Below are 27,661 nucleotides of genomic sequence, written 5' to 3' on the forward strand. Positions count from 1 at the left end.
CTCCAGATTTCTGCCATGTTTATGGCTCATGTACCACAGGTCCGTCTTCAAAAGGTAGTCAGTGGGTAATGTCTCCCTCTCCCAAGGGTGAAAGGTTTCAGTGAACTTTACCCACAATAGCAATTGGGACTGATTGCACCTTTTCCTATTAAGCGCTATTAACAACAGCCCTTGAAAACCTTCTGGTACAAATAGACAACGAGGGCAAGCTGTTAACCTGGAACTTCTTTAGTCACTCTTGGTCAGTCACATGCTCACGTGACACTGCTATTAATTTCCCATTGCAATTTAGAGTGGTTGCTCATTTGTTTAAATATCTTTTTTAAGAGACAAAAAGGCAAGAAACAGCTTAAGTGATATTCCAGGAATATAATATTAAGATCATTTACCTCATGAGTGCAGCATTAGTCCATAACGTCATTACATCATCTTCCTAATAAAATAGCTCTTTTTGAAAATGTTATAAAACAATACAAGTGTGTTCAGAACAGAACAAGTTTGAAGTGAAAAGCTGCTGGTAACAATGGGGCAGTCTATACAGGATTGTCGATATAAAGAATACAAAAAATGTGTTGTTTTTGAATTAAAAAGACCTTACATTAAAATATTTCACACTGTCTCCCTGCACCCACCAATCAATGATACAAGTCAATGCACTCTGTGTAGGGCTTCTGTGTAAAAACTCTGCAACAATTCAATTTCACCTTGATCAAATATATTTATCGAAACACCTGTTTTTAGAGGAAAATATGATACAGTTTTTCTCACTTAACAAAATAAATTAAATATACATGACTTTCTGTTTAAAATCTATATAGTTTTACAACAACAAAAGAAGGCTTATATCTGTGGTTAGCATCTCTCTAATCCACACAAGGCACTACTGAGGTCCTATTTGCTAAAACATCATTGAAACATGATTGTACAGAATAGAAGAGTGTGATCCCCAGTAAGAGCAGGCACAAGTCAGTCCACTAGGAGGAGGTTAGCTGCTGGACTGTGATTCATTTTCCTCCTTGATATACTTAATTGTCCAGTGTCTCTACAGTGGGTGACAGTGAAATACAGCAGCCTGCTCTTTTCCTTCAAAGGTGAATAAATATTTCACCAAGACAGTTCAGATTGTTTCACATTCGAAGCACTGTCCTGCTGTTCTTTTCCCTTGAAATGGCAGTGGCAAGACATACTTATTTTGTGGGGTACATTTTTAAAGGTCTCCACCAATGTCCAGTAGATGTTTATATGGTAGCATAGACTATACAATCCCGAATATCAAGTCAGCCAGGAACTTAATGTAGACAGCAAGTTTATTTAAAACACAGTTAAACTTTGATTTGGCACTAACCAGTGGTGAAGCCTTTCTGAAGCACTGGGTTCATTATGTGTATGATTGGAAACATAATATACTGTCCCTGTTCAACTTCCAGGTAATAGTAATTATTTTTGAAATATATATAATATATAAATATTATTTGGTGTTGTTGATAAGGTATCTTTGTGTCAAGTGAATTTAACTGCATAGACAAACTGGTTCTCACAGTATTCAAATATACCTCAAGTAGTTTACATTTTTTAATATAATTTATCGAAACAAAGTAATTGCTCAGTACCTGGGGCAATGATTCAATTAGATGGACTGTGCACCAAAAGATAGTTTCATTTCGAAAGGTGTTTCCATTGGGATTGTGAAGTGTGAGATGATTCAGTCTTTGCAGTTTTGTTTTGTGAAAAGAAAATTTGCCTTGGGTCAATCTATTAGTAAGATATGAATCGCTTCTAAAATATCACCTTGAAACATTCTCGCTGCAACCTCAGTCCCTCATGCTTCCAAGTACATTCTCATTTCACAGGAATTTCAGAGCTAGCTCCATTTTCCACTCTTGCCTCCCAAATTCCTCGCAACAAGGTCTTTTGCCAGGCAACTTTCAGTTTACTGGCAGTATGTGTGCGTGCATGTGTGGGGCTGTGTGTGTGGATGTTGGTGGGGGGGGGGGAGGGGGCATGTGCATGTGTGTATGTGTACATGTTTGCGTGTGGGTGTGCAAGTGTATTTGTATGTGGCTGTGTGAATCGGCTTGTGCGTCGGGGGTGTGCATGTCTGTGTGTCTGTGTGGGTGTCTGTATATATGTGGAGTCTGTGTGTGTGTCTGTATGTATAGCTGTGTGTCGGTGTATGTGTGCGCGGGTGCGTGTGTCTATGTCAGAGAGAGAGAGAGATTGGGGATAGGTACGAGGACGCTAACAAACAGAAGTTGCTTGATCTTTCGATGCTCCTTGTTGGGAGATTGGGAAGTGCTGCAGATGCCATCGCTAACACTGGTAGTGGATGTGCTGGTGCTGGTGAATCTTGCCTTCAACATGGGAGTGTGTGTGGGTGTGGATGTCAGTGTAGATCTTTGGGTACATTTTCGGGGCTGGCGGTGGGGGCCCTGGCACTAGGAGGTGCTGCTGCTGCTGCTGGGCCAGGTACTCCTCGTAGTTGATGGGGGTAATACACTCTTTGTCCGGTACACAGCCCCGGTCCCTCTGCTGCTGCTGCTGCTGTCGGTGAAGGACGGTTGCTGCTGGGCTGGTGCATGGCTTCTTCTTTGCCTGGCAAAGCCAGAGGAGGATGGTGCCAAAGATGAAGATGGCACCAGCAGGAATTCCGATGATCACGGGCCATGGGAGGCTGCTGTTCGAAGAATTAGTCACGGGGCCTTTTGGAGGCTTTGGGTCTGGATCAAAGGGATAAGGAAGGGTTGGGGTAGAGAGGATGGGGAGGAGAAAAAAGGCACAGATTTAAAACCAAGTGATTGGAAATCAGCAATAGATTACCATCTTCTTGAAGATGGCTGGTCTCGACACATAAAGCAGCCACCAAAGCATAAATTATCTGGTAACTTTTTACAGGTTTTCCACACAAGAGTGAATCAGCTGAGAATTGAAGCTATATTTCTGCATTTAAGCCCATACTCAAATAGCAATGATAGGGGAGTGGAGGTTCAGTAAATGTCAAGTTTAGCTTGCAGTATGTGGGCTTTGTGAAATAAAGCTAATCTTGGACTGTCTGAACTTTTCAAGGGTGATATTATCAAAAGAAAATCAATGTGGCCACACAACATGCAGTCCACAACCCAAAGGAATGATGCTGTGCCCATTTGGAACAGCTTAACCTATTCTAATTATTAACTGGCTTCTTAATAGAGTGGCATGACAAGACAGCCTCATTCGCCAATCATTGGCATCTTATTTGGCATACAAAGCCACAGTGAAAACGTAAAGAACCTGGGGGGCCTCCATTAACTTTTCATGTGAACTACTTTACTGTTTCAAGGTGGCACATTTGGCTCTCATTCAAGTTAACACAATGAGGAGATAGTCCAGAGGTGTCTAGACACATGACATGCGATTGCGCCTATGGTGTCCCAGTGAATTACCAGTATGCTAAACACCAGAAGAAGGAGACCAATGGAAAACAAGGTACTCCCCTACACCATGACAGAAGGAAAACCAGCTAATTTTTTAAAAAATCTTAAACTCAGAGGATTTGGTATTTATTACACATTCGTAATAGCCCCTGAGAAGGTGATGGTGATGGTGAGCCAATTTAACACCTGATGAAGGAGTGGCACTCCGAAAGCTAGTGCTTCCAATTAAACCTGTTGGACTATAACCTGGTGCTGTGTGATTTTTAACTTTGTACATCCCAGTCCAACACCAGCACCTCCAAATCAGTCTTTCTTTCGGTGATGCAGTCACTTAGTAACAATGCCCTTTGTCTTTGTGCCTGTGTACAGGAGATTTAGACTCACACTGAAGCAGAATTAGAAGAGTTCACCAATATTCCCAATTGTCATCACTGCTCCAGAAAACATCAAATCACAACACGCAAGGAAAGCATTCATTTCTTAGACCCCACAGCATGTACATTGGCACAAAATCACATGCATACATGCTTTGTTTTGGATACATTTCCAAACACAGAAAGTTATCATCGTAAGTAACCTCTCCCTTGACTGGTGAGGCAACAGCTAAACTATTGCATGTTTCTAACACAGCCACTGAATTTTCTTGCAATTTTTAGTATATCAGATGCTCTGAGATGTGATAAATGCCATAAGTGCGAATCTTTATGAAACAAACGTGTTCAGTATTAAATTACAGAATTGACAATGTCATCACAATAACATCCTTTACATTGGGAGAGAGATAGAGAGAAAGCCACTATACCTCAGGCTAAGGGGTAAGGTTAAGATGGAGAGTCCTTCATGGTAACCTCAACTATTGCAGGAATTGAACCCATGCTGTGAGCAGTGTGCTGCATTACAAACCAGCCATCCAGACAATTGATTAAATGAGTGTTTACCCACCCTTCTCTATTCAGACTCTTTCCAGCTTTCTTGACCCTTCTTCCACCTCCTACCTCCCATCCCTTTGCCCACCATAATTCCTGTCTTCTGTGATGCAAAGGACCCAGGTTAAGGTCTCCAGTTGTGATAAAATCCTGAATCATAGCCCCGTATCTGGATCTCAGCCAACTTTTGTGGACCTTCCACTGGAACTGTAACATAGACTTAGGCCATTAGGCTCATCAAGTCTGCCCTACCATTCAATTATGATGATATGTTTCTCAATGCCTGCTTTCCTCCTGTAATCTTTGATCCCCTGACTAATCAAGAACCTATCTAGCTCTGTATTATAGTGACTCAATGACTTAGCCTTCTTAGCCGTCTGTGGCAATGAGTTCCATCGATTCATCACCCTCTAGCTGAAGAAATTCCTCCTTATCTCAGTTGTAAAGGGTTGTCCTTTCACTCTAAGCCTGTGCCTTCAGAATATAGTCTCTTCTACCAGTGGAAACATCTTCTCCAGGTCCACTCTATCCAGACCCCTCAGTATTCTGTCAGTTTCAATGACATCCCCCTCATCTTTCTAAACTCCATCAAGTACACACCAAGAGTCCTCAACTGTTCCTCACACAACAAGAATCATTCTTCAACCTCCTCTGGACTCCCTCCAAGGTCAGCACATCCTTCCTCAGATACTGGGTCCAAAACTGATCACAATAATACAAATACAGTGTGACCACAGCCTGAAACAGTCTCAGCAGTGCATCTCTGCTCTTCCATTCTAGACCTCTTGAAATGAATGCTAACATTGCATTTGCCTTCTGAACTGCCAACTGCCAACTGAACCTGCATGTTAATCTTAGAAGAATCCTGAACTAGGACAGCTCTAATTAGGGCACAGAGAAAACTCTGTATACCACATAGTGTTGTAGATGCCCCAAACATTTTCAGGTCTACTACAGGTTACTATTAGTTTAGTAAGACCATTCACATTATTCATTAATGATCTGGATGAAGGGAGCTGAGGGCATTGTTGCTAAGTTTGCAGATGACACAGAGATAGCTGGAGGGACAGCCAGTGTTGAGGAGGTGGGGAGGTTTGTGCTTCAGATTTCTGAGGCCATTCCCCATTTAGGAAAATGTCTATCTCTTTGTTCTTTCTGCCAAAGTATATAACCTTACACTTTTCAATATTGTATTCTATCTCCCACTTCTTTGCCCACTCTCCTAGTCTGTCCAAGCCCTTCTGCAACTTCCCCACCTCCTCAACACTAATGTCCCTCCAGTTATCTTTGTGTCATCTGGTTTGTCAACTGCTCTTCCCAAAACCACAAGAAACTACAGAGAGTTATGAACACTGCCCAGTCCATCAGACAAATCAGCCTTCCATCCACTGACTCCACCTGCACTTCCCACAGCCTTGGCAAAGCAACCAACATAATCAAAGGTCTCTCCCAGGACAGACTCAAGAACAGCTTCTTCCCCTCAGTTATCAGACATTTGAACTGACTTCTCAAATGTTAATTCTCTCTCTCTGCAGCCTTAACACTCTATTCTGCTACCCTGATGCATTTTGTATGGCATGATCTGCCTGTATAGCACGCAAAACAACACTTCACAGTACCTCGGTGCCTGTGACAACAATAAGTCAATCCATAAACCAATCAATCAATTGTTACACACAAAGTAGTTAGGATATAGAATGCTGTGTCTGAGGTTGGTGGTGGTGGTTGGGGGGGGCGCGGTGGTGATGCATTCAAAGACAACTGGAACACAAAGACAAACGGCAGGAGAATGCAACTAGTTGATTACCTCTACAAGGGACCTGGTATGGGCATGGTGGGCTGAATAGCCTCCTACTGTGCTGTAACTATTCTCTGATTCTATCAGTACTTTCGAAGTCTAGTCACTATTGCAATATAGGAAAGGTAGTTGCCAATTTTCACAAACCATCCCCAGGAACAGCAATCTGATAATGATGGGATAATATGTTTTACTGCTGATATTGATTGAGGGATAAATATTAACCAGGATAATTGGTGAACTCCTGGTCAGTTGTTCTGATGATTAGAGCAAGTACATCCATGTTGACTGCTGCTGAGCTGCACTGTTTGCCCAGTATTGTGTAACAATGTTTATGTCAGGCTGCATCCAGGTGTAGGACCATGAACAGGACTGGTCTTCATTGACATATTTGAACCAACATCCTTTGCAACTTCCTCCACTACTTATCCAGTTGCCATGACTACTTTCCTGCAGGGACTAGGGGCTCTCTGGCATGGGAGATTGACTAGATCTAGTATGAAACTGCAAGATCCCACACACTGTCAATGTGCAAATGGTGTAACAGGGAAAGGTGTCTGTTGGTCTTATGTGATCTGTATGTTAGTGTAGCCTGCTGGGAGAAATCTGGCCAGGCATCTTTTGCCAATTAGTGAAGGGAAAATGGGAAAAGGTTGGACAAAACTGTGCAGAGTATTCCCACTTTGGCACCTTGATAACCCACCATATCTAATATTTGACAGGAAGTTTTTGTTTTACCATAACTGTAGCCATCTTACTGATGCACTCACTGTACATGAGGCTTGTTCAGTGCCATCACTTTGTCAAGACAAGGATATAAAATCCTCAAATACAGAACTCACAACCAGTTCCTGTTCCTTCTCTTAGTTCATGAAACCAACAAAGGGAAGATATTCAATTCTATGGTGTCTCATCTGGCTCTTGAAAGATGATCCAGTTAGTCTCATCCCTATATTCTTTAATTGTAGCTCTGCATGTTGCTCCTCTTCAAGTACATATTCAATTCTCTTTTGAGAGTTACTACTCCACCTGTTTCCATCATCCTCTCCAACTGTGCATTCTGAATCAGCATTAAATATAATCCTTATCTCTCCTAACTTTTTCTCTTGCCAACTATCCTTTGTGCATGCCAGTGGGAACAACTTCAGCCCAACCAAAGATCCTTATAATTTTGAACACCTACATCAAATATCGCTTGGTCTGTTCCACCTGTTTTCAGATAGCACAAAGAAACCTGATACTATCAAGGGACGTTGAAACTCATTAACTCTGTAAGAGTCACAAGGTGTTCTGTACAAAAATGGAAAATACTGGGAATACTTAACAGGTCAGGCAGATTATGTGGCTTTCAGATCAATGACCTTTCGTCAGAGATGCCAGATCTGTTGCGCATTTCTCTTTTTTTTTTATTGGAAGCAGTGCTTTGTCCAAATGTATTTAACTAAAAGAAAAGCCATGCTGAACAGTCTACATTAGACTGGGACCACACTACCAAAGCTAATGGAAGACTGAGATGGATTTATGGTTAGAAATGTGTGAGTAATAGGATCTTCAATAAAACATCTTTATTTTTATTTTTTATTTTAATTTTAGTTTTAATTCAGATTCAGCAGGAGCTCAGTGTCAAAGGTGACCTCAGTCAATACTGACTCTTCAGTCAAGCCAGATGCATTGCCAGGATCGAAGACTGAACCCATGGAGGTCACTGTTGACGTACAAGCTGGTAACTGATTCGGCCTGGTCATTTGAGTTACAATCAGAGGTTGATCACCAAAGCCGAGTGAGTTTGTTCCAGTTGCTGGAGGTGATTGCCGAAGAACAGCAGGATTTCGCACTCCCTTCCACCAATCATTTTTTTAAGATCAGCAAATGAGCCAGCAGACCATAGACAGAGGAGAGGTAGGCCATTCAGCCCGTCAAGTCTGCTGCACCATTCAATGAGGTTGCAGGTGATCTAATAATCCTCCACTTTCCTACCTCTTTCCCATATCCTTTGATTCTTTTACTGATTAAAAATCTGTCTATCGCAATCTTGAATTACTTAATTAACTATTAAGCTTGATGATCAGCCATGATCACACTGAAAGGATCGAGGAGTCAACTCCCTATTCCTGCTCCAGTCTTCTCTGTTTCTAGATTAATGAACAGTCCTCTGTGGCAAAGAATTCCTTCATCTCTGTCTGCAGGCAAAACATGAACCACCTTGTGGGGTCCTTGTGCACAAAGCACAGAAAGCTTGCACACAGGTACAGCAGGCACTCAGGAAGGCTAATGGCTCTTACTTCAAGAGGTTTGGGGTATAAGAGTAGGGAAGTCTTACTGTTACCGTACAAGGTGCTGGTGTGACCGCATCTGAAATACTGTGAGCAGTTTTGGTCCCCTTACTTAAGGAAAGGCATCATTTCATTGGAAGCAGTTCAGAGGAGTTTCACTACAATGATCCCTGGTAGAGAGGGATTGTCTTTTGAGCAAAGACTAAACAGTTTGGGATTCTACTCATTGGCATTTAGAGAAATGAGAGGTGATCTCATTGAAACATATAGAATTCTTAAGGGGCTTGACAGGGTAAATGCTGAGATGATATTTCACCTTATGGACCATGATGTTTCCCCTCATGGGTCTAGGATCAGAGGGCATAGTCTCAGAATAGGAGTGCCAATTTAAACCTGTGATAAAAAGGAATTTCTTCTCTCAGAGGGTTGGAAATCCTTACCACAGAGAGCTGTGGGGGCAGAGTCCTTGAGATAGATAGCTACTGGATCAGTCAGGGAATCAAGGTTTGTGGGGAAAGGGCAGGAAAATGGACATGAGGAATGTGGGATCAGCCATGATCCTACTGAATGGTGAAGCAGGCTCAAGGAGCTGAATGGCCTACTCCTGTCCCTATTTCTTATGGTTTAACTTTTTAATATTCGATTAAAAGAAAGTCACAGAGCACCGGAAATATACTTAGATATGGAAGTTTGATAATATAGATAGTATGTTTCTTCAGAAGAATAACTCGCAGTCTAGCAATTACGCACTGCAATATTAAAACCAGAAAACATATCTAAGTGTTATCTCTCTGCGTGCTGTACTACAACATGCATGAATTACTTTCTTTCAAATAGATTGATGAAAGGTAGGACTTTAAAGCTGGGTTCATGTCCCATGAAAAACCTGTAAGAAATCCTGACTAAAAGCAGAAACAGGGTCAATTCCCATAGCCCTAGCCGATTCGTGCCTAGGAGCTCTGAGAATTCTGTCCAGTGTATCATCCAGTTATCCTGGGCCCAGCATTCTGTGCCTAGTCCAAGTCTTCAGAAATCTAATGGACAAGATAATTAATTTCCTAGAGGGCTTAGGTAACCTTCTTTAATCTATTGGGTCTTTGTGATCACCCTTGATCTCTGTCCTATCAAAAAGGTAGAGTGGAAATTTGCTGTATGTGTCTCTTCTAAGGTTATACAGGTGGAAGGAGCACACCTCTCGCTCCACAATATGAGGTAGAGCAGGCAGCCATCGGTTTCAGGCCCATTTCATAGTATGATCTGTGCTATACCATTCTTCAAGCTATGATGCAAACAAAATAAACATTGGTAGAACCTTATTTGCATCAATGAGTAAAGAATAAAGGATCTGCCATTATGTTATTTGTTCATAGGATGCTGGCATCACTGGCTAGGTCAGCATTTATTGTCCATCAGGTAAAAACAATGACTGCAGATGCTGGAAAGCAAATATTGGATTAGTGGTGCTGGAAGAGCACAGCAGTTCAGGCAGCATCCAATGAGCAGCGAAATCGACGTTTCGGGCAAAAGCCCTTCATCAGGAATTCTGATGAAGGGCTTTTGCCCGAAACGTCGATTTCGCTGCTCCTTGGATGCTGCCTGAACTGCTGTGCTCTTCCAGCACCACTAATCCAGTATTTATTGTCCATCCCTAATTGCCCTGGAAAAGGTGACAGTGAATTGATTTCTTGATCTACTGCAGTTCATGCAGTGTAGAGGCACTCACTGTGTTGTTCAGAAGAGAATTTCAGGATTTTGACCCAGCAAATGTGAAGGAACAGTAATCTATTTAGAAGTTAGTGTCTTGTGAGGCTTGTAGGGGAAATTGTCTTTGTCCTTCTCGAAGATATAAGTTAGGGTTAGGAAGGTCCTGTCAGATGAGCCATGGTGAGTTACAGCAGTGAATCTTGCAGCAGGTAGGCACAGTGCTATCGTGCTTCAGTATTAAAGGGAGTTAGAATTTAAGGTGGGAGTGGGGTATCAACAAGTGAGATGTCAGCGATGTCTTTCTGTACCTCCACCTCAGACTAGATGGGTACATGGCCTAAAATCTCATCCAAAAGGATAACACAGACATGGAGTCTCAGCCTGAAGTGGGACCCGAACCCATCACCTTCCAATTTAAAAGGCAACCATGCCATCAATCAAATCACAGCAGCTACCTCGAGAGGCAACATGACTGCAGATTCTTCATCTCCGTCATAAGGGTGATGAATTATTCAAGGTGAGTTTTCAGTACTTTTCAAAGAGTTTGGGGAACACAGTGTATTCCTAAACAACCTTAAGACTTTCCTCTTGAGGCTAATCACACTGTGGGCAGATTAACCCTCTATTGGTCGGTAACCTGTCGCTGTGTGAGTGTGAAATTTAGACAAGAGTTTAAAAGAAAACACTGGACAAAGAGAAATCAAGTTAAAGAAATCTTTATTCTGTCACAGGGCCCAGAAAATCTCCAAGTGCTTTCTAATTTATGTGCTGAGGTGCAAACATTGAATGTCAGGATTGTTTTTTTCTGGACATTGAGATAGTTGATTGATGGTGTTAATGGATGAATATCTCTGCTATTGAATCAGTGTTCTGACATTGGGAAGGATTACTGAGGTGTGGCCCCTCTGCAAGGGGTCATGTCCAGACTGGCTCCATGGGTCACATTACTCTGCCCATGTAGCTGGCATAGCCAACTGGGATGATTTATTGCCTTGTTAGTCACTCATCTCTGGGGCAACATGCTCAAGACACTGTCTAATGCAGTGTTGAACTTTTGTACGTAAGTGTATCTGTCAGCTAGCTTGTAAAGAGTATCTGTGAAACTACCAATCAACTTAGGCAGGCCAGTGTGGATAATAGCATAAGATTCTTCATGTTGGTCCACTGATTCTGTGGGGTGTGTCCCCTTTGTTTCTATAGATGACTGAATCCTGGATCTATTAGACTGCACACTGTATCTTGTTGCTGGCACTTCCGTTGTGCCATCTGAACCACCTGACAGATCACTGCTGGCATTGGAGATGTCAGGGTGAGTGCTGGGCCTAGTGCCATTGCCCACATTTGAGAAATTGGCAAAGGAGACAGAGTTATTCCAGGGCGAAAGAGTATAATTGGCATCTGTGGGAGAGAACCAGCACACTATTAGGATTGCTGAGAAAGTATCTAACAAGTGACTATGTTGACATAGGAATCAAGGAATGCAAAAGGAGACAAGTCAGTTAGTCATATCGGTGTCAGCTCTCTGACAGCACTATCCATTGATATCCAGTCCCATGTCCCAAAACTCTCCAGCTACTGTGTTCTTCAAATATTTATTCACATCCCCCTTGAACCCAATGATAGGTTCTGTGCCCGCTATTGTAGTCACATCGGGATTTCCAGTGTAGAAGTTGCTTCCAGTGAAATCGCATGTAGGCCTGGGCTTGAGCCCAGTTTCATGCTCTTCCACCAGCCTCCTTCGTGAAAATAGGAAGGGGGAGCTGCCTGTCCCTGGCGATTGGCACCACATGACTTAAATGCCGCCTGCACCCCTTACAGTCACAATGTATTTCGGTTAAAGTCAACAATCTCTGAGGACAATGGAAGATACAGGAGAAGCTATTCATCCCACATCGCCCTCACCCAGGTTTCATTGGAGGAGGCTGACAGGAAGAGGGCATCTTCCGTCTGCCAGTACCAAGAGATTTTACAGGTACTAGCCTGGAAAGAGTGGGCAGAGGTGGTAAAGTATGAAGACTATCTCCCCACCAAAAAGGGCTATGACATGCTTCACCTCCTCACATTGGTGATAATATTCTAGCCCACCAGGTGCATTCCCAAGACCCCTCACTGCTCGAGCACTGATACTCTCACCTTTGACACAGGACAAGGCTTGACATTCTAACAGGGAACAGACAGTCACAGGAAAAGGGCCAGAGTTCATCATGTGCTCTCATCTCTTGACATACTGCAGTCTGTCTTCTATAAATAAATCCACAAGGCCATTAGGGATGGCATTTCAGGATTTTGACCCAGTGACACTGAAGGAATGATGATATCTTGAAGGTAGCAGCCATGGGTTTGGAAGTTAGGCAAGTAGCAAGTGCAGAGAGTGGCATTGACAGGTGATGGGGAAGCACTGCAAAGGGCCGCTATGATTGGAGGAGAGTGCTAGAAATTGAGATGACTGAACTCATTCCTGTGACTTAGCCATGTTTCAGGGAAACCTCTGCACCACCCTCGTTACGGATTAGGGGAGGCCTAGTGGCATTATCACTAGACTATCAATCCAGAGACCCAGGTAATGTTATCATAGTCATAGAGTCATAGAGATGTACAGCATGGAAACAGACACTTCAGTCCAACCCGTTCAGGTCGACCAGATATCCCAACCCAATCTAGTCCCACCTGCCAGCACCCGGCCCATATCCCTCCAAACCTTTCCTATTCATATACCCATCCGAATGCCTCTTAAATGTTGTAATTGTACCAGCCTCTACCACTTCCTCTGGCAGCTCATTCCATACACGTACCACCCTCTGTGTGAAAAAGTTGCCCCTTAGGTCTCTTTTATATCTTTCCCCTCTCACCCTAAACCTATGCCCTCTAGTTCTGGACTCCCCGACCCCTGGAAAAAGACTTTGCCTATTTACCCCATCCATGCCCCTCATAATTTTGTAAACCTCTATAAGGTCACCCCTCAGCCTCTGACGCTCCAGGGAAAACGGCCCCAGCCTGTTCAGCCTCTCCCTATAGCTCAAATCCTCCAACCCTGGCAACATCCTTGTAAATCTTTTCTGAACCCTTTCAAGTTTCACAACATCCTTCCGATAGGAAGGAGACCGGAATTGCATGCAATATTCCAAAAGTGGCCCAACCAATGTCCTGTACAGCCGCAACATGACCTCCCAACTCCTGTACTCAATACTCTGACCAATAAAGGAAAGCAAACCCAAACGCCTTCTTCACTATCCTATCTACCTGTGACTCCACTTTCAAGGAGCTATGAACCTGCACTCCAAGATCTCGTTTGTTCAGCAACACTCCCAAGGACCTTACCATTGAGTGTATATGTCCTGCTAAGATTTGCTTTCCCAAAATGCAGCACCTTGCATTTATCTGAATTAAACCCCATCTGCCACTTCTCAGCCCATTGGCCCATCTGGTCCAGATCCTGAAGAAACCGCAAGAACTGTGGATGCTGTAAATCAGAGGCAAAAACAGAAATTGCTGGAAAAGCTCAGCAGGTCTGGCAGCATCTGTGGAGAAAAATCAGAGTTAAAGTTTCAGCATTAACTCTGATTTTTCTCCACAGATGCTGCCAGACCTGCTGAGCTTTTCCAGCAATTTCTGTTTTTGCATCTAATGTTCTGTGGACCCAGGTTAGAAGCAGGCCATGGCAGATGGAGGGAGTGCGAATTCAACAATTCTGTGGAAAGAAAGAATCCAATCATGATCATGTATCCATTGCGGATTGTCAGGAAAATCCCATCGGGTTCACTAATGTCCTTTAGGGAAGGAAATCCGCCTTCTTACCTGGTCTGGCCTACATGTGACTCCAAACCCACAGCAATGTAAGTGGCTCTTAACTGCCCTCTGGGTAATGAACGTTAGCGTAGCCAGTGACACCCTCATCCCATGAATGAATAAAAGAACAAGATTGCTACAGCAGCTTGTAAGCTTGGAGGATACGCAGACCTTAAATATCAACCCCCCCCCTCAGTCTGAACTCTTAAAAATTCATCCCCAAAGAGATCAATGACAGATTGGAACATAGTAAGTTTACAGAGATGATTCACTGTCTGTTCACCAAAAGCTAACACTTCTCCCTTTCACAACTGTCAAATCCAATCGATGTATAAAGAGGAAGAGGAAAGCCTTCTGAATACGAGGCATCCCTTGACTGATGCTGTACAGAGAGTGACACCACTTGTAACTCAGAGAGTAAGGCCTGCACATGATTAAAGCCTCTTTGCTTTGGTATTGTTGCAATAAATCTCTTCTGTACCCTTTCCATTTTCCACTCTGCTGAAGTCAGCAGCACCATCTCCTCTTCGATATCAGCTGGCAGGATGCAGGCTTGCTCAGTCAATAGAACAGGAGAGTCAATCTTAAGAGCTGTGGGTTCAGGTCCCACATTGGTTGTAAGGTTTAGAGGAGACGCAAGGAAAGCTTTAACCCAAAGGGTGGTGGGAATCTGGAACTCTCAGCCTGTGAGGTACAGGTAGAAACCCTCATAACGTTTAGATGTGCACTTGAAATGCCAAGGTATTCAAGATGTGGAGGTGCCAGTGCTGGACTGGGGTGGACAAAGTTAAAAATCACACAACACCAGTTTATAGTCCAACAGGTTTATTTGGAAGTACTAGCTTTTGGAGCTCTGCTCCTTCATCAGGTGGTGCTCCAAGAGCTAGTGCTTCCAGATAAACCTGTTGGTCTATAACCTGGTGTTGTGTGATTTTTAACTAAAGTTATTCAAGGTTATGGGCCAAGTGCTGGAAAATGGGATGAGAATAGTTAGGTGGTCACTTCTGACTGGGCCGAAGGATCTTTCTCTGCGCTGTAGAACACAACCTCAAGTGATTTCTGCTACTGTAGCCAGCTCCCCCTATGGCCCATGCTCCAACACTCTCGCTACTGGCTGCAACATCTTCCTTCACTCACTCTCACCGACCCCCAACTGCCAACACCACTAACCCTGCATATTCTCTATGCTGCCTACTCACTCACTCACACACTCAGAACAGCTTCCTACCTGAATCAAAATTAATCCCCTGCTTTCATCTCTTATATCTGTCTCCATCTCATTCCAAAAGGAATAGTGCTCATAATATGGCACAAGATAAAGGTGGTTCGCATGTGGAATGAACTTCCTGAGGAAGTGGTTGATGTGGGCACAATTGCAACATTTAAAAGATATTTGGATAAGTACATGAATAGGAAAGATTTGGGGGATATGGGCCAGGAGCTGGCAGGTGGGACTAGGTTAGTTTGGGATTATGTTTGGCACGGACTGGTTGGACTGAATGGTTTGTTTCTGTGCTGTATGACATTGTAACTCTATAAATGGTGGGCTCCCTGACAGTCGGCACCTTATCTCTTTTCCCAACTGCAAACGCTCCAAATGGTTGAATGACCATGTCCAAACTGTGGACTGGTATTGGAGGTTGTGCTGGACTGACTGTGTTGGAAGCCCCTGGGTGAAGGCTATCCCTCTTGATAAGCCTGAGGACTGCTGACAACCATAACAAGTTTCCTGGTTTTGTATCTGCAATAAACAGTAAAACGGCACTGTACGCGGTGAGTAGTCAGGTCGGCTGAGAGCTCATTAGGGCTATGGCAAAAAGTGAAACTCAGAAATGAGGCCTAGTCCATTCCATGAGCTGGGTGTGTGGCCCTGAGAGCAAAGCAATATAATGCTAGTAGCTGGTGAACCCAAGCCGCAGTATTGAAGTACAGAAGAGCACTATAAATAGATTGGAGACGGGCCATGAGGACTCATAGGTCACGACATGGAGAACATGTGGCTGGTGTCCATGGAACATGCCTCTCGATGTTGTTGAAGATGTAGCCCACCTAGAGCAAGGTGAAGTCACCAAGTAATCAGTCTGACGTCGATGTCAAAATTCTTGACATTTAGCTTACTTGGTAAGTTTGGTAAGGTAGAAAGATTAATATTAGTGCGGTTAGTTGTGCATTTAACAAGCAGTGATTCAACTGGCCAAGGGAGAAACTCTCCTGTCTGATCAACAATTACATAGAGATGCAGCACTGCAAAGGTAGGCCTTACCAGACTTCTTGTCCACAAAGCTCACCACTGGAAATGCCTTTAAAAAGAGTGGGCATAAGGTTTTGTTACACAGCTACTGTGGCGACCAATAAGAAAAGGTATCTTTACCTCCCCAAAAGGTAGCAGTGGTGACTGAATCTCTGAATTGGTGATCCAGAAGCCCAGGCTAATGTTCTGGGGACCAGTGGTTCAAATCCCCACCATGCCAGCTAGTGGAATTAAAATCTAAAACTAGTCTCAGTAATGGTAGCCATGATGTGGAGGTGCCAGTGTTGGATTGGGATGTACAAAGTTAAAAATCACATAACACCAGGTGATAGTTCAACAGGTTTATTTGGAAGCACTAGCTTTTGGAGCACCATTTCTTTGTCAGATAGTTATAATCTCTGTGTCCTGTGATGCTGCCCCACTAGAAGGAGCAGTGCTCCAAAAGCTTGTACTTCCAAATAAGCCTGTTGGAGTATAACCTGGTGTTGTGTGATTTTTTTAAATTCAGTAATAATTGATTGCTGTTAAAACCCAGCTGATCCACTCATGGCCTTTAGGGAAGGACCACTGCCATCGTTACCTGGTCGCTACATGTGATTCCAATCCACAGCAAAGTGATTGACTCAACTGCCCTCTGAAATAGCGAAGCAAGCCACTCAGATCCAGGACAATTAGGAGATTGTCTCATGAAAAAGTAAAAAGTAAAAAAAAACACATTCAAACCACACTTTAACATTTTCCATTGGCCTCATCTATAAAAGAAAATGACTTGGAGCTTTAGCTGAAAAGTCCTTGGTTTTTAGGAACAGATTTAGGAACATTATACCAGAAGGAAATTCCTACTCCTTGTTAACATAGAATAAAATAAATTGGTGTGTGCATGTGTGTGTCCATCCACACGTGTTTTGAGTGTATGCATGCATGCGTATGTGTGTGTGTGCACGTGTACGTGCATGTTGGGCATGTGTGTGTGTGTGGTTTGCACTCTATCGGGATGCTTCATCGACATAATAGGGTTGTGCACATTTTAGGAATTACCATTTTAATATTCCACATCAAAAAGATTGGACACAGGTTTATGTGCAGCCAGAATGTCAGTGAAGCAGATTAAACAGCAGCATTTAATCTTTTTTTTAAAACTACCTTCTTACAGAAGATTAAAAATTGCTGCTGATTATGGCCATGACAAAATATGGTCGGCACAGCCAACATATCACCTTTAAAAATCACACAACACCAGGTTATAGTCCAACAGGTTTAACTGGAAGCACACTAGCTTTCGGAGCGACGCTCCTTCATCAGGTGATTCAGGAGCGTCGCTCTGAAAGCTAGTGTGCTTCCAATTAAACCTGTTGGACTATAACCTGGTGTTGTGTGATTTTTAACTTTGTACACCCCAGTCCAACACTGGCATCTCCAAATCATAACATATCACCTGGTAGTATGCACCCAGATAAGAGGTGAACTCACACTTTGAAGTGTTATAAGGAGTATAACCACATGCTTATAGCTGTAAGGTTTCACATTAAGGGAAGTGCCAACAAGTCAATTTAATGTCAAGTCTCCCCAACTTTCACTGATTCATTTCTCTTGCAACAAGGGAGTAAGGAATTTCATAGGCTAGGAACCTGCCCAAGCTAAAGAGGAATGGAACTGACTGAAATAACTTACACTAAAAGACAAAGAAGTTATTTTTCATAAAACAACAACTGCTGTGGGAAATAGTAAAATTTGCAAATTCTCAGCAAAATCCTCTCTCGTCCCTTACTTTGTATTCCTCACAAACATTCTTAATTGAGGTTCCCTCCTTTGTGCTTCACTTAGATATTCTAATCTGCATTTCCCATTGATGGGAAGTTGGAAAAAAGGTACAGTAAAGGTAGCCACAGATATATATGTCGCCAGACCAACTTGGTAAGGAGTACCCTGAAACACACAAATCTCACTTGGGAGGTGAGTCCCAAGACACAATGTGGACAGCCACGGTGTGGGTCAGTGCCAAGATGGATTGGTGAGAATGGGTCTCCCAGTTCTGTGACTTTGTCTCAGTTGGTTATCGCTGTTCCACTTTCTAACTTGGATCTCCACTTACCCCCATGACCCCTTATGCTAACTCTAGCCTCTGCCCACACACATCCCTATGGAACCATCTTGTCCTCCCCCCACCCAAACCTACCACTCCCCACCCCCTTACCACCTCCACAACCATTCACTTTCTATCCACCCTGGACATACCTCAGGAGCCATGCAGGAATGAAAAGGAAATGCTAACAATCTACGATTGAGAGAGTGGGTGGAAAATAACTCCCATTCATAAAATCCATTCCAAACTGTTAAGTCTCAAGTGGTTAATCTCTTCAAAAAGAATAAGCATTTCTATTTGGATCTCACATCACCACAGCTAATCATTTAATAGTCTTTAGGTTGTCCAACAAACTGAACTCAGAACCCCCTATTGTGATAACTGTAGCTTCTGAAACTCTGCCAAGGACTTGGTGACAAAATAATCCTTGGAGAACAGTCAAACTAAACAGCTTCAACTACACTCCATGACCAGATGCCACACGTTTCCCAATGCACTGTTACAGCAGTACAACAGAGGGTCTCTTTAAATAAAAACAAAAATCTGTTAGACAGAAGTAATATTTTTAATTTTAGAGTTAGGCATTTTAATAATTCAGATCATTGCAGCCTTGAATAGGGCTTCGGTCTACTCCATTAATTGATTACACCCATAAGTGGATTAAGGCGGCACTGCTGCCTCACAGCACCTGGGACCCAGGTTCGATTCCCACCTCAGCTGATTGACTGTGTGGAGTTTGCACATTCTCCCTGTGTCTGTGTGGATTTCCTCCAGGTGCTCCGGTTTCCACCCACAATCCAAAGATATACAGGTTAGGTGAATTGGCCATGCTAAACTGCCCATAGAGTTTAGGGATGTGTAGGTTAGGTGCATTCGTCAAGGTAAATGTAGAGTAATAGGGTAGGGGAACGGGTCAGGGTGGGTTACTCTTCGAAGGGTCAGTGTGGACGTGTTGGGCCTAATGGCCTGTTTCCACATTGTAGGGATAAAACAAAAAAGGACCCATCCAATGTTCAAGACTGGTTCAGATTTCACTGCTGTGAGAATCATGCTGTCCTTTTCCCTTACCAGGAAATTCTGGATTGGTCATAAATGGGACTTCCTACGCGTAGCAAGTTGGGGTGGGCTGAGGTACAGGGGGTGGAGGTGGGGGTGGAGTTGGAATGGGAAGCTAGTTAGGGGGTGGAGGAGAAAGAGAGGTTGATTCTTGTGGCCCCATGCACAAAGGATATCCCACCCACAACAACAAACAGTCCCTTTTCCTTCCTTTCCTTTCTCATCTGAGCCACAAAAAGCAAAAGACACCATCCTGCCTACATCAGATGTATAATGGTGCAGGCAGTCATATTAACCTGGTCAAAAAGCTCACTAATGAACCTAAAATTAACTTTTTAAATATGGCCGTCAGACGGTCAATCTATTAGGAGGGTCAGCTCAGAGATGGGCAGGAAGGTGGTGGTGTGCTGTCAGCACATGGATTTTGCTGCCTCACCACCCAAACCTCATCTCCGAAAGTATGCTCAGCATGGGCTGCAATCTTGGCTCTCCAGTGCCACATACTTCAGTGCTGGACCCCCTCAACAACACTCAGAGCGATGTATTTAGGTCAAGTCATTAAAATGACCCCCTGGCCTGGTCTTTAAGATAGGAGGATTACTGTTGACATAGTGAGTCTCAAAATCATGATTTATTTGTATCTGGAGCTCCAAGTACAGCTCAATCAATTTATAGATTATGTAAATGCAGTGAAAACAGTACAGAGAAAATGTGTCAGACCAATACCTGGAATAGACGAGTTGTTTAATAAGGAGAAAGTGAGGACAGCAGATGCTGGAGATCAGAGTCAAAGAGTGTGGCGCCAGAAAAGCACAGCCAGTCAGGCAGCATCCAAGTAGCAGGAGAATCAATGTTTCGAGCATAAGGCCTTCAACAGGAATGATGCAGGGTTTATGCTCAAAACATTGATTCTCCTGCTCCTCAGATGCTGCCTGACCAGCTGTGCTTTTCCAGCAGCACACTCTTTGACGGAGAAAGGCTGGACAGACTAGGCTGAAGGTTAGTAAAACAACTTGACTGAAACATTCAGGATCCTGAGGTGTTTTCACACAGCATGTGTGGAAAGGATGCTTCCTCTTGTGGGAGAATCTGGAATGAGGGGATCAAAAAAAATAAGGGATTGCCTTTTTATAAAGAGAAATAAGGCAGGATTTTCCCAGAGGATCGTGAGAGCTTGAAACTCTCTCACTGAGAAGGCAGTGGAATCAGAGTTTTTGAATACTTTTAAGGCAAAGGTGGATAGATTGTTGGCAAGGTGGGAAAAGAAGAACTGAGGTTAGCATCAGATTAGTCATGAGCTAATTAAAGGACAGAGTAGGCTCAAGGGACTGAATGACCAATGCCTGCTCCTAACCTGTATGTCCCAAACATTACTTGAAGGAGGACAGTAGATCCCACCAGTGTCATGGCTAGCATTTTTCTTACCCAACCAATAGCACAAAATTCACACACCAATGATTTATTTCATTGACTGCTCGAGAGATCTTGTGTGAAAATTGCTTCCAGTAGTTACCTCTTTTGTAACTGTGACTACACTTCAGAAATATTTACTTGGCTGTGACACACTGAGTCATACTGAGGATGTGAAACAGCCTCCAAAACAAAAAGAGAATTTTTGTAATTTACCTTTGAAACATCAGTGTAAGCGGGTCATTGTCTTTCTGATGCCAGGTTGAACTCACTTCTGCACATTGTAAATAGCGCCATGCTAATCCCCTTCTCTCAGACTACTGCCACTCCACTGGAAGTTTGACATGTTCTACCACAAAATACATCATACTTCCAACAAACTAAAAGATTTATCAAAAAGCATGAGAAATGGGAAGCACTGCCCTTTCTTCTCTCGCCAGGGAAGCTAACTTCAATTTGTAAACCGACTATTGTTGTCTCATCTTGTTAACCCCTCTATTACAAAGTATTGACATACTTACAGGGTACAGAACAGCCAGTTAACTCAGGTCAGTGTTAATACTCCCAAATTTGCTGTACTAACAGTTCATTTTATTTTCCCAAGCATCAAATGTAGCTATTTGTAAATTTTATATTAAAGACTAAATGAAGCAGAGCATTAAAACTGGTGATGCTTGATATTCTTGTTGTGTTAAGAGTATGTTGGCCTCTGCCTGTTCTAAATTAGCTTGGCATTAATCTCCATGTATGCCTTTTGCTCCTACCTTTTTGACAGAGTAGTAACTTGGTCTTGCCTGTTTACCACTTTGTAATTTCTGATGAGTACCCCTTCTGAAATGTAAAATTTAAGCTTCAAATCTTTTTCATAGTTCATTCACCTAACCTTTTGAATTAGCAAGAACAAAGGGAAAAATGACTCTAAGACAAGTGTGGTGCGCTGATCAAAACTGACCGATTCCCCTCTCAATAAAATGATAAGATTCTATTCACTTTCCGAATTACTCGCTGTGCTTTTTGTGACTCATACATGAGGAAATCCAAATCTCTCCATCTCAATGCTCTGCAATTGCTCACCATTTAGATAATAAGCTTATTTTTTAAGCTTCCTGCCAAAATGGACAATTTCATATTTTCCCATATTATACTCCATTTGCCATATCTTTGTCCATTCAATTAGCCTATAGCTTTTCATAGTCTCGTTGCTCCCTCTTCACAACTTACCTTTTCCGTTATGTTGGTGCAATCAGCAAATTTTGCAATCATACTGTTCTGTCCTCTTAAATCATTTATTATTTATATAAACAGTTGAGATCCTAGAACCGATCCCTCGGGGCACACTATGCCTCACATCTTGCCAATCTGAAAATGACCCAATTATGCCTGCTGTCTGTTCGCCAGCTAATCTTCTTTCCTTGCCAATCTTCTACTTCTTACACCATGAGCTATTATTTTCCACAATATCCTTTGACGCAGCGCCTTACTAAATGCCTTTGGGAAATCCAAGTACAGTATTTCCACCATTTCACCCTTGATTCACAGCATGTGTTACCTCCGCAAACAAAATCTCTAATACTTTGGTCAAACATGATTTCCCTTTCACAAAATCATGTTGATTCTACCTGATTACCTTGCAATTATTCGAAAGTCCTGCTATAATGTCATTCTTAATATCTTGACTATTTTTTCCTCTGACCGATGTTGAACTATCAGGCCTGTCGTTTCCTGTTGTGTGTCTTCCTCCAGTTTTGAATGGTGGAGTAGATTGGAAATGTCAAATGGACTAATCCTGCTCATAAGTCCTATGCTCCTACACTTCACTGAGCCACTGCTGAAACTAAAAAGGATGAGGCAACGTGTTTGGGTACCTCAAATAAATATTGCTGAAAAGTTACCTTATATTGTTAAACCATTTCAATGCACTTCATTGTTCTTAAAGATTCTGAGTAACACTCATATTCTGAAGAACCTGAATGCCCAAGCCCTCAACAATGCCCGAAAAAAAAGAAAGATCAATCTGCCTAAATTTCCAATTCTACGATAGTTCCAAAAAAAGATAAGCAATGTTGTCTCTGCTGGGATGCCTAACACTATTTTTCAACAATGCAAGCATTCTGGTCAAAAGATTAAGGTCACGCGATTATGATTTTGCTAAGATCTAGCAATTTGTTTTCTGCAAATACCTCACACAGTTTAGCTTTTCAAGCAGTTGGATTAATTTGGGAGACTTGTGCAAGATTTTACCTCAACACTGATGACTGCTATTAGAGAAAAATGAACCAGCAATCTTTTTTCCTGGATGTTCTCCACTGTAAACATTCAACTTACGTACAGTCAAATATAACATCTTACCATGTGTAGGCACAAACTGTACTCCACATTGTCAGTTTCACATATAATCAACATCATTAATCTCATTTCAGCTCTTTGTATCGGGTAGTACAGATGTTGGCATCAATTCCACCGAAACATTTGTGTAAAATTCCAGTCAAAAATTATCATAGTGTTCATGCACTAAATCCTTCCATTATGCTTCTTTGCAAAATAATTTCTCAAAGCATGAAGCTTTTCATGCGGTGATTACATAGATCTATTGCTTCCAGCATCAAGGCAGCCCAAACGTGTCCTAAGTACAGTGACAAATTACTTTCTACAGTATCCTAAACCTTTGAAAACAAACCAGCTTGGCCCTGTTTGCTCAGCACAATTTACTCTGAAGTGGAGTTTCCTGTTCATCAAGGTAAATGGAAAAATTAATTTTTTTTTCATCTATAGCGCCCACTGTTAGGAGTGAGCACTTTGGATCTCCGCACAGTGTTGGCAGTTACAGAACTAAACAACTCTTTTCAGACTTTTAACAAAAATGTATTCACTGGAAATTAAAACCAGGAGGGATGAATCAATATTGCTGGTTTTACACCAGTTCCCACCGCTCCCCCCCCCCTCCCCCCCCAACAAGGTTTAAGCTTGCTTATACACTCTTACAAAAGCAAAATAGTGGAAATCTGAAGGGAAGATAGAAAACAAAAGGGGAGAAACAGGTTTCACATTTCAGGCTTTTCATCAGAACAATTCTGACGATAACTTATTCATTAACCTGAAACACTAGGCCGTATTTTAATTTTCAGTTCAGCAACAGTATGGAAGGTAAAATAATGCAGGTACCCTTCCTGCTGCTAACTTACCCACCCAGTTCTGGCAGGGAATTTACAAAGAGGAGGGCAAGGCCTGGGCAGCACCATCCATTCCTACTCCTGACTAACCCATAAGGGCTGCCATTTCTGGGCAGTGGGAGGTGGTCAGGGGAGAGGGAGGGAACATTCCAGCAGGTTCGTTAAATCCCTGGCTCCTTTTGACGGTGCAATCCCACCTCCCATCCTCTGAGATCTCCTCTTCCAATCTCAACCAGGCCTTTGCAACTCTGTCACTATCTTCCCACTTGCCCTCTGCTCCTGTGGCACAGCTCAGGGCTGCCCTAGCTGGTTCTTCCTCCCCAGACAACTAAGGCTGAGGCAGTCATCAGGGGTGGGTAACCAAAATGCAAATGAGAAGTGGGCCTTTCAGCCCCTTAGACCTTCCATTCAAAGAATGGTATCTGCTTGTGTTCCAAATCCCACATTCCCCTCTACCAGAGGATCTATGTTTTCCTTTCCCATCGAGAATCCATCTCTCCTTTAAAAATCTTAGTGATTCACCCCACCTCCACCACACTCTGAGACAGCAAATTCCCAATTCCCACAGCCCTCAAAAGATAAGAATGATCCTGATCTGTTTCAAAAGGGTGATCGCCAATTTTAAAAACAGCGCCCACTTGTTCTGGACTCACCCATACATGTCTGTCTTATCAACACCATTCATGACCTTAGATACTTGTGATACTGTAAACTCAAGTCCAGCCTGTCCAATCCTAATTCATAAGCTATCCACCTATTCCAGTTATCAATCTAATAAGCCTCCTCTTAACTATCTCCAATTCATTTACATTATTTCTTACATAACATCAAAACTGCACACAGTACTAATGATGTAGTCTCACCAATGCTCTGTGTAACTAATGCATGACATTAATGTGCAATTTCGCTTGTAATAAAGAATAGCATTCCATTAACCTCTTAATTACTTGCTGTACCTGCATGCTAATGCTTTTGTAATTCACTTCAGAATCCTGCAGTCATTCTCCTTTTAAGTAACACACTGCATTTTTTAAATGAACAGAAACTGAAATTGCTGGAAAAACGCTGCAGGTCTGGCAGCATCTGTGGAGAAAAATCAGAGTGGAAGACCTCTCAGTACTGGAAAATGGTTACTAAGTCCAAAACGTTCTCTCAGATTTCTCTGCACAGATGCTTCCCGACCTGCTGAGTTTTTCCAGCAATTTCTGTTTTTTGTTTCTGCTTTCCAGCATCCACAGTTCTTTGGGTTTTCTCTGCTTTTTTATTCTGCCTGCTGACGTGAACAACTTCACATTTTCCTGCATTATATTCCATCAGCCAGATTTTCTTTTTAACAGAGTATCCAAACAGGATAGGTCATTCATCCAGAGTGACCTGGATGGGTTAAAAGGTCATTCTTAATTGTGAAAAGGCAGAGTGGTATACTACTTTGAAACCCATCCTAATACATGTAAATATATTAATACATAATACATTGAAAAGAAAAAAACATATTTTCTCTCTGTTCTATTATGGTCACTGGTTGAGAGAGAGAAAAAAACACTGAAAACCAACCACTGAGGGAAGATTACTAACCAATTGAAAACAAATGGGTAACCTGGTGGGCATCTTCGAGACCTATTGATGAGCCTAATTCAGACTGCTTTAGATAAGCACCCAAAATTCCCACCCAAAACAGGCTCTTTAAATTAGGATCTACACTAATTATTGAACTCCAGTGCTAACTTTGATATACAAGTGGGCAGTCAATGCTGTTCCCCATGTCCCCGACCTGCCAATTGGGTCTGAGCTGAAAAGAAAAATCGGGAAATCTGATGTCCTTAAATTTTTGGCTCGATTGCTAGGTAACAGAATTATGACCCTGCAAATTTGTCAGCCAGGCGTTATGCCTCTTCTCTCCCCCTGAGGAATGCTTGGCATTTAGTCAATGCCTGCCAAATATATCCAAACAAGGTCAGGTTTATGCTGGGTCTTCTCTCTCACTCAGCAGTTAGCCAAGAGAGCCCACGTAAATTCAGTGCAGTTAATTGGTTCATCTCACTTTTGTTGGATCATGCACCTACTGAGAGGGAAGTAAGTAGAGGAGGCAGTCTAAGCATGTTTCTCCAACATCCCATATAATTGACGTGTTGCTGAAACACCTTGTAAACGTTTATGTTAACTGCTGCTACAGTCCTAAAGGCAGTCCCCATTTTAATTCCTTTATCACACAAGACGATAAGCCTAACTAACTGAATGCTCACTACTCTTCAGCTTTAAAATAGTAGATTCAAATAAACCACTACATAGAAGAGATCCTCAATCCTCCAAAGAACTCACCACATTAAATCCAGGCTCATTGCAGAATCGCCTACTCTAGTTCATTCTTTCTTAGTCCTTCAAAATTGAGAGGATCCTCAGTATCTCAGCAACCACCACTATAGTTGGCAAACTTTAAAACCCACCCCACTCATCACATAATCACTACCGTATCATTCAACAAAAAAAAACAAAGAACTGTGGATGCTGAAAATCAGAAACAAAATCAGCAATTGCTAGTAAAACTCAGCAGGCCTAGCAGTTCTGAAGAAGGGTCACTGGTCCCAAAACATTAACTTTGCTTTCCCTCCTGCCAGACCTGCTGAGGTTTTTTTCCAGCAATTTCTGATTTTCCTACCATATCATGTGTGTGGTTTTTGATACTGTAATTTTCAATCGTTGCACTTCACCTAGATTTCCCAAACTAAACATAAGGTCAGAATGATTACTTGAGGTATTCAGACACATTCCAGCAGGACGTGTTTGCATGTTACTTTGTTAATACTGTGTGACGGCATGGAGCGGGGGGCTGGCCGTTAGCAACAGAGGGAGATTTTTCAGGCCTCATATTGATCTAAGGATCTTAGTGTAGCAAAGGGAACCGGCCAATCTCAGATTTCCACACTTAGATTCTCAAATCTCAGGCATCCAAGGCCAAAACGCACAGCTGAAATCTAGAAAGAGCATAGACGTTATTTCCAGTAGGCCATTACTGAGAGAATTAGGAGCCTGCCTACCTGGTAGCACAGTAAGGAAGGCACTCCGGAAGCTGTATCCCATGGTGTTGGCGCCCAAGCAGATGTACATCCCAGCATCCTCCTCTTTTGCTCGGGAGATCATCAGTTTGTTTAAGTAAGAGCCATCAGGTCTGGACCAGACCTCTCCCGTTGGCAGCACCACAAACTTCTGTCCGCCAACATCAATGGTGGAGTTGTACTTGTTCTCGCTGCCATACTCTACTCTCTTCAGCCACTGAATCACAGGCTTAACGTCACTGCGGACCTTGCACTGAAAAGAGGTGGTACCTCCATAATCGACAGTGGTGTTTACAGGGTGGGTTCCAGTTAGAATGGGTTTGGACCTGGTGGTCTCTGCAAATGGTAAGCCAAATGATCCATTGTTAACATTTACTGACTGCAGAAAACCTTACCGCACAATTACACGTATGGTGCAGCCTTTTAAAAATGCAGCAGTATTTCCCTACAAACGTGACACAGACTTTTGCTATGAAATCCTATAGCATAATTATCCTAGTTGAAGCACAAACCAGGATACAGCTGAGGACTATATGACATGGTTCATTAGATGTGACACCAAAAGTAGACATGCATTTCATTTTGGGTAAAAAAGAATTTTGTTAAGTCTTGATAATAATGCACCTCATTATTACAAATGGAATCATTAGAACCAGACACAGCCTATTACACTACATCCCCTGTATTGGAATACTTTCACAAGCAGGCACAAAGTATCAACTACAGTAACGATTCCTAAAG

At 42.6% G+C, this 27,661-nt stretch overlaps 1 protein-coding gene across 1 annotated transcript in view; it reads right to left on the minus strand.

The window, feature by feature from the left end:
- Positions 1 to 693: 693 nt before the first annotated feature.
- Positions 694 to 27,661, minus strand: part of fgfrl1a (fibroblast growth factor receptor like 1a) — a 357,849-nt gene continuing 330,881 nt past the window's right edge. Inside the window, exons 6-7 of the mRNA XM_072576073.1 lie at positions 26,903 to 27,256; positions 694 to 2,717 (exon numbers count right to left, since the gene is read on the minus strand). Coding sequence (XP_072432174.1) covers positions 2,311 to 2,717; positions 26,903 to 27,256 — 761 coding nt within the window. The 3' untranslated portion in view covers positions 694 to 2,310. The remainder of the gene's footprint in view (positions 2,718 to 26,902; positions 27,257 to 27,661) is intronic.

The sequence above is a fragment of the Chiloscyllium punctatum genome, chromosome 1, assembly GCF_047496795.1.
Source record: "Chiloscyllium punctatum isolate Juve2018m chromosome 1, sChiPun1.3, whole genome shotgun sequence".
Lineage (NCBI taxonomy): Eukaryota > Metazoa > Chordata > Chondrichthyes > Orectolobiformes > Hemiscylliidae > Chiloscyllium > Chiloscyllium punctatum.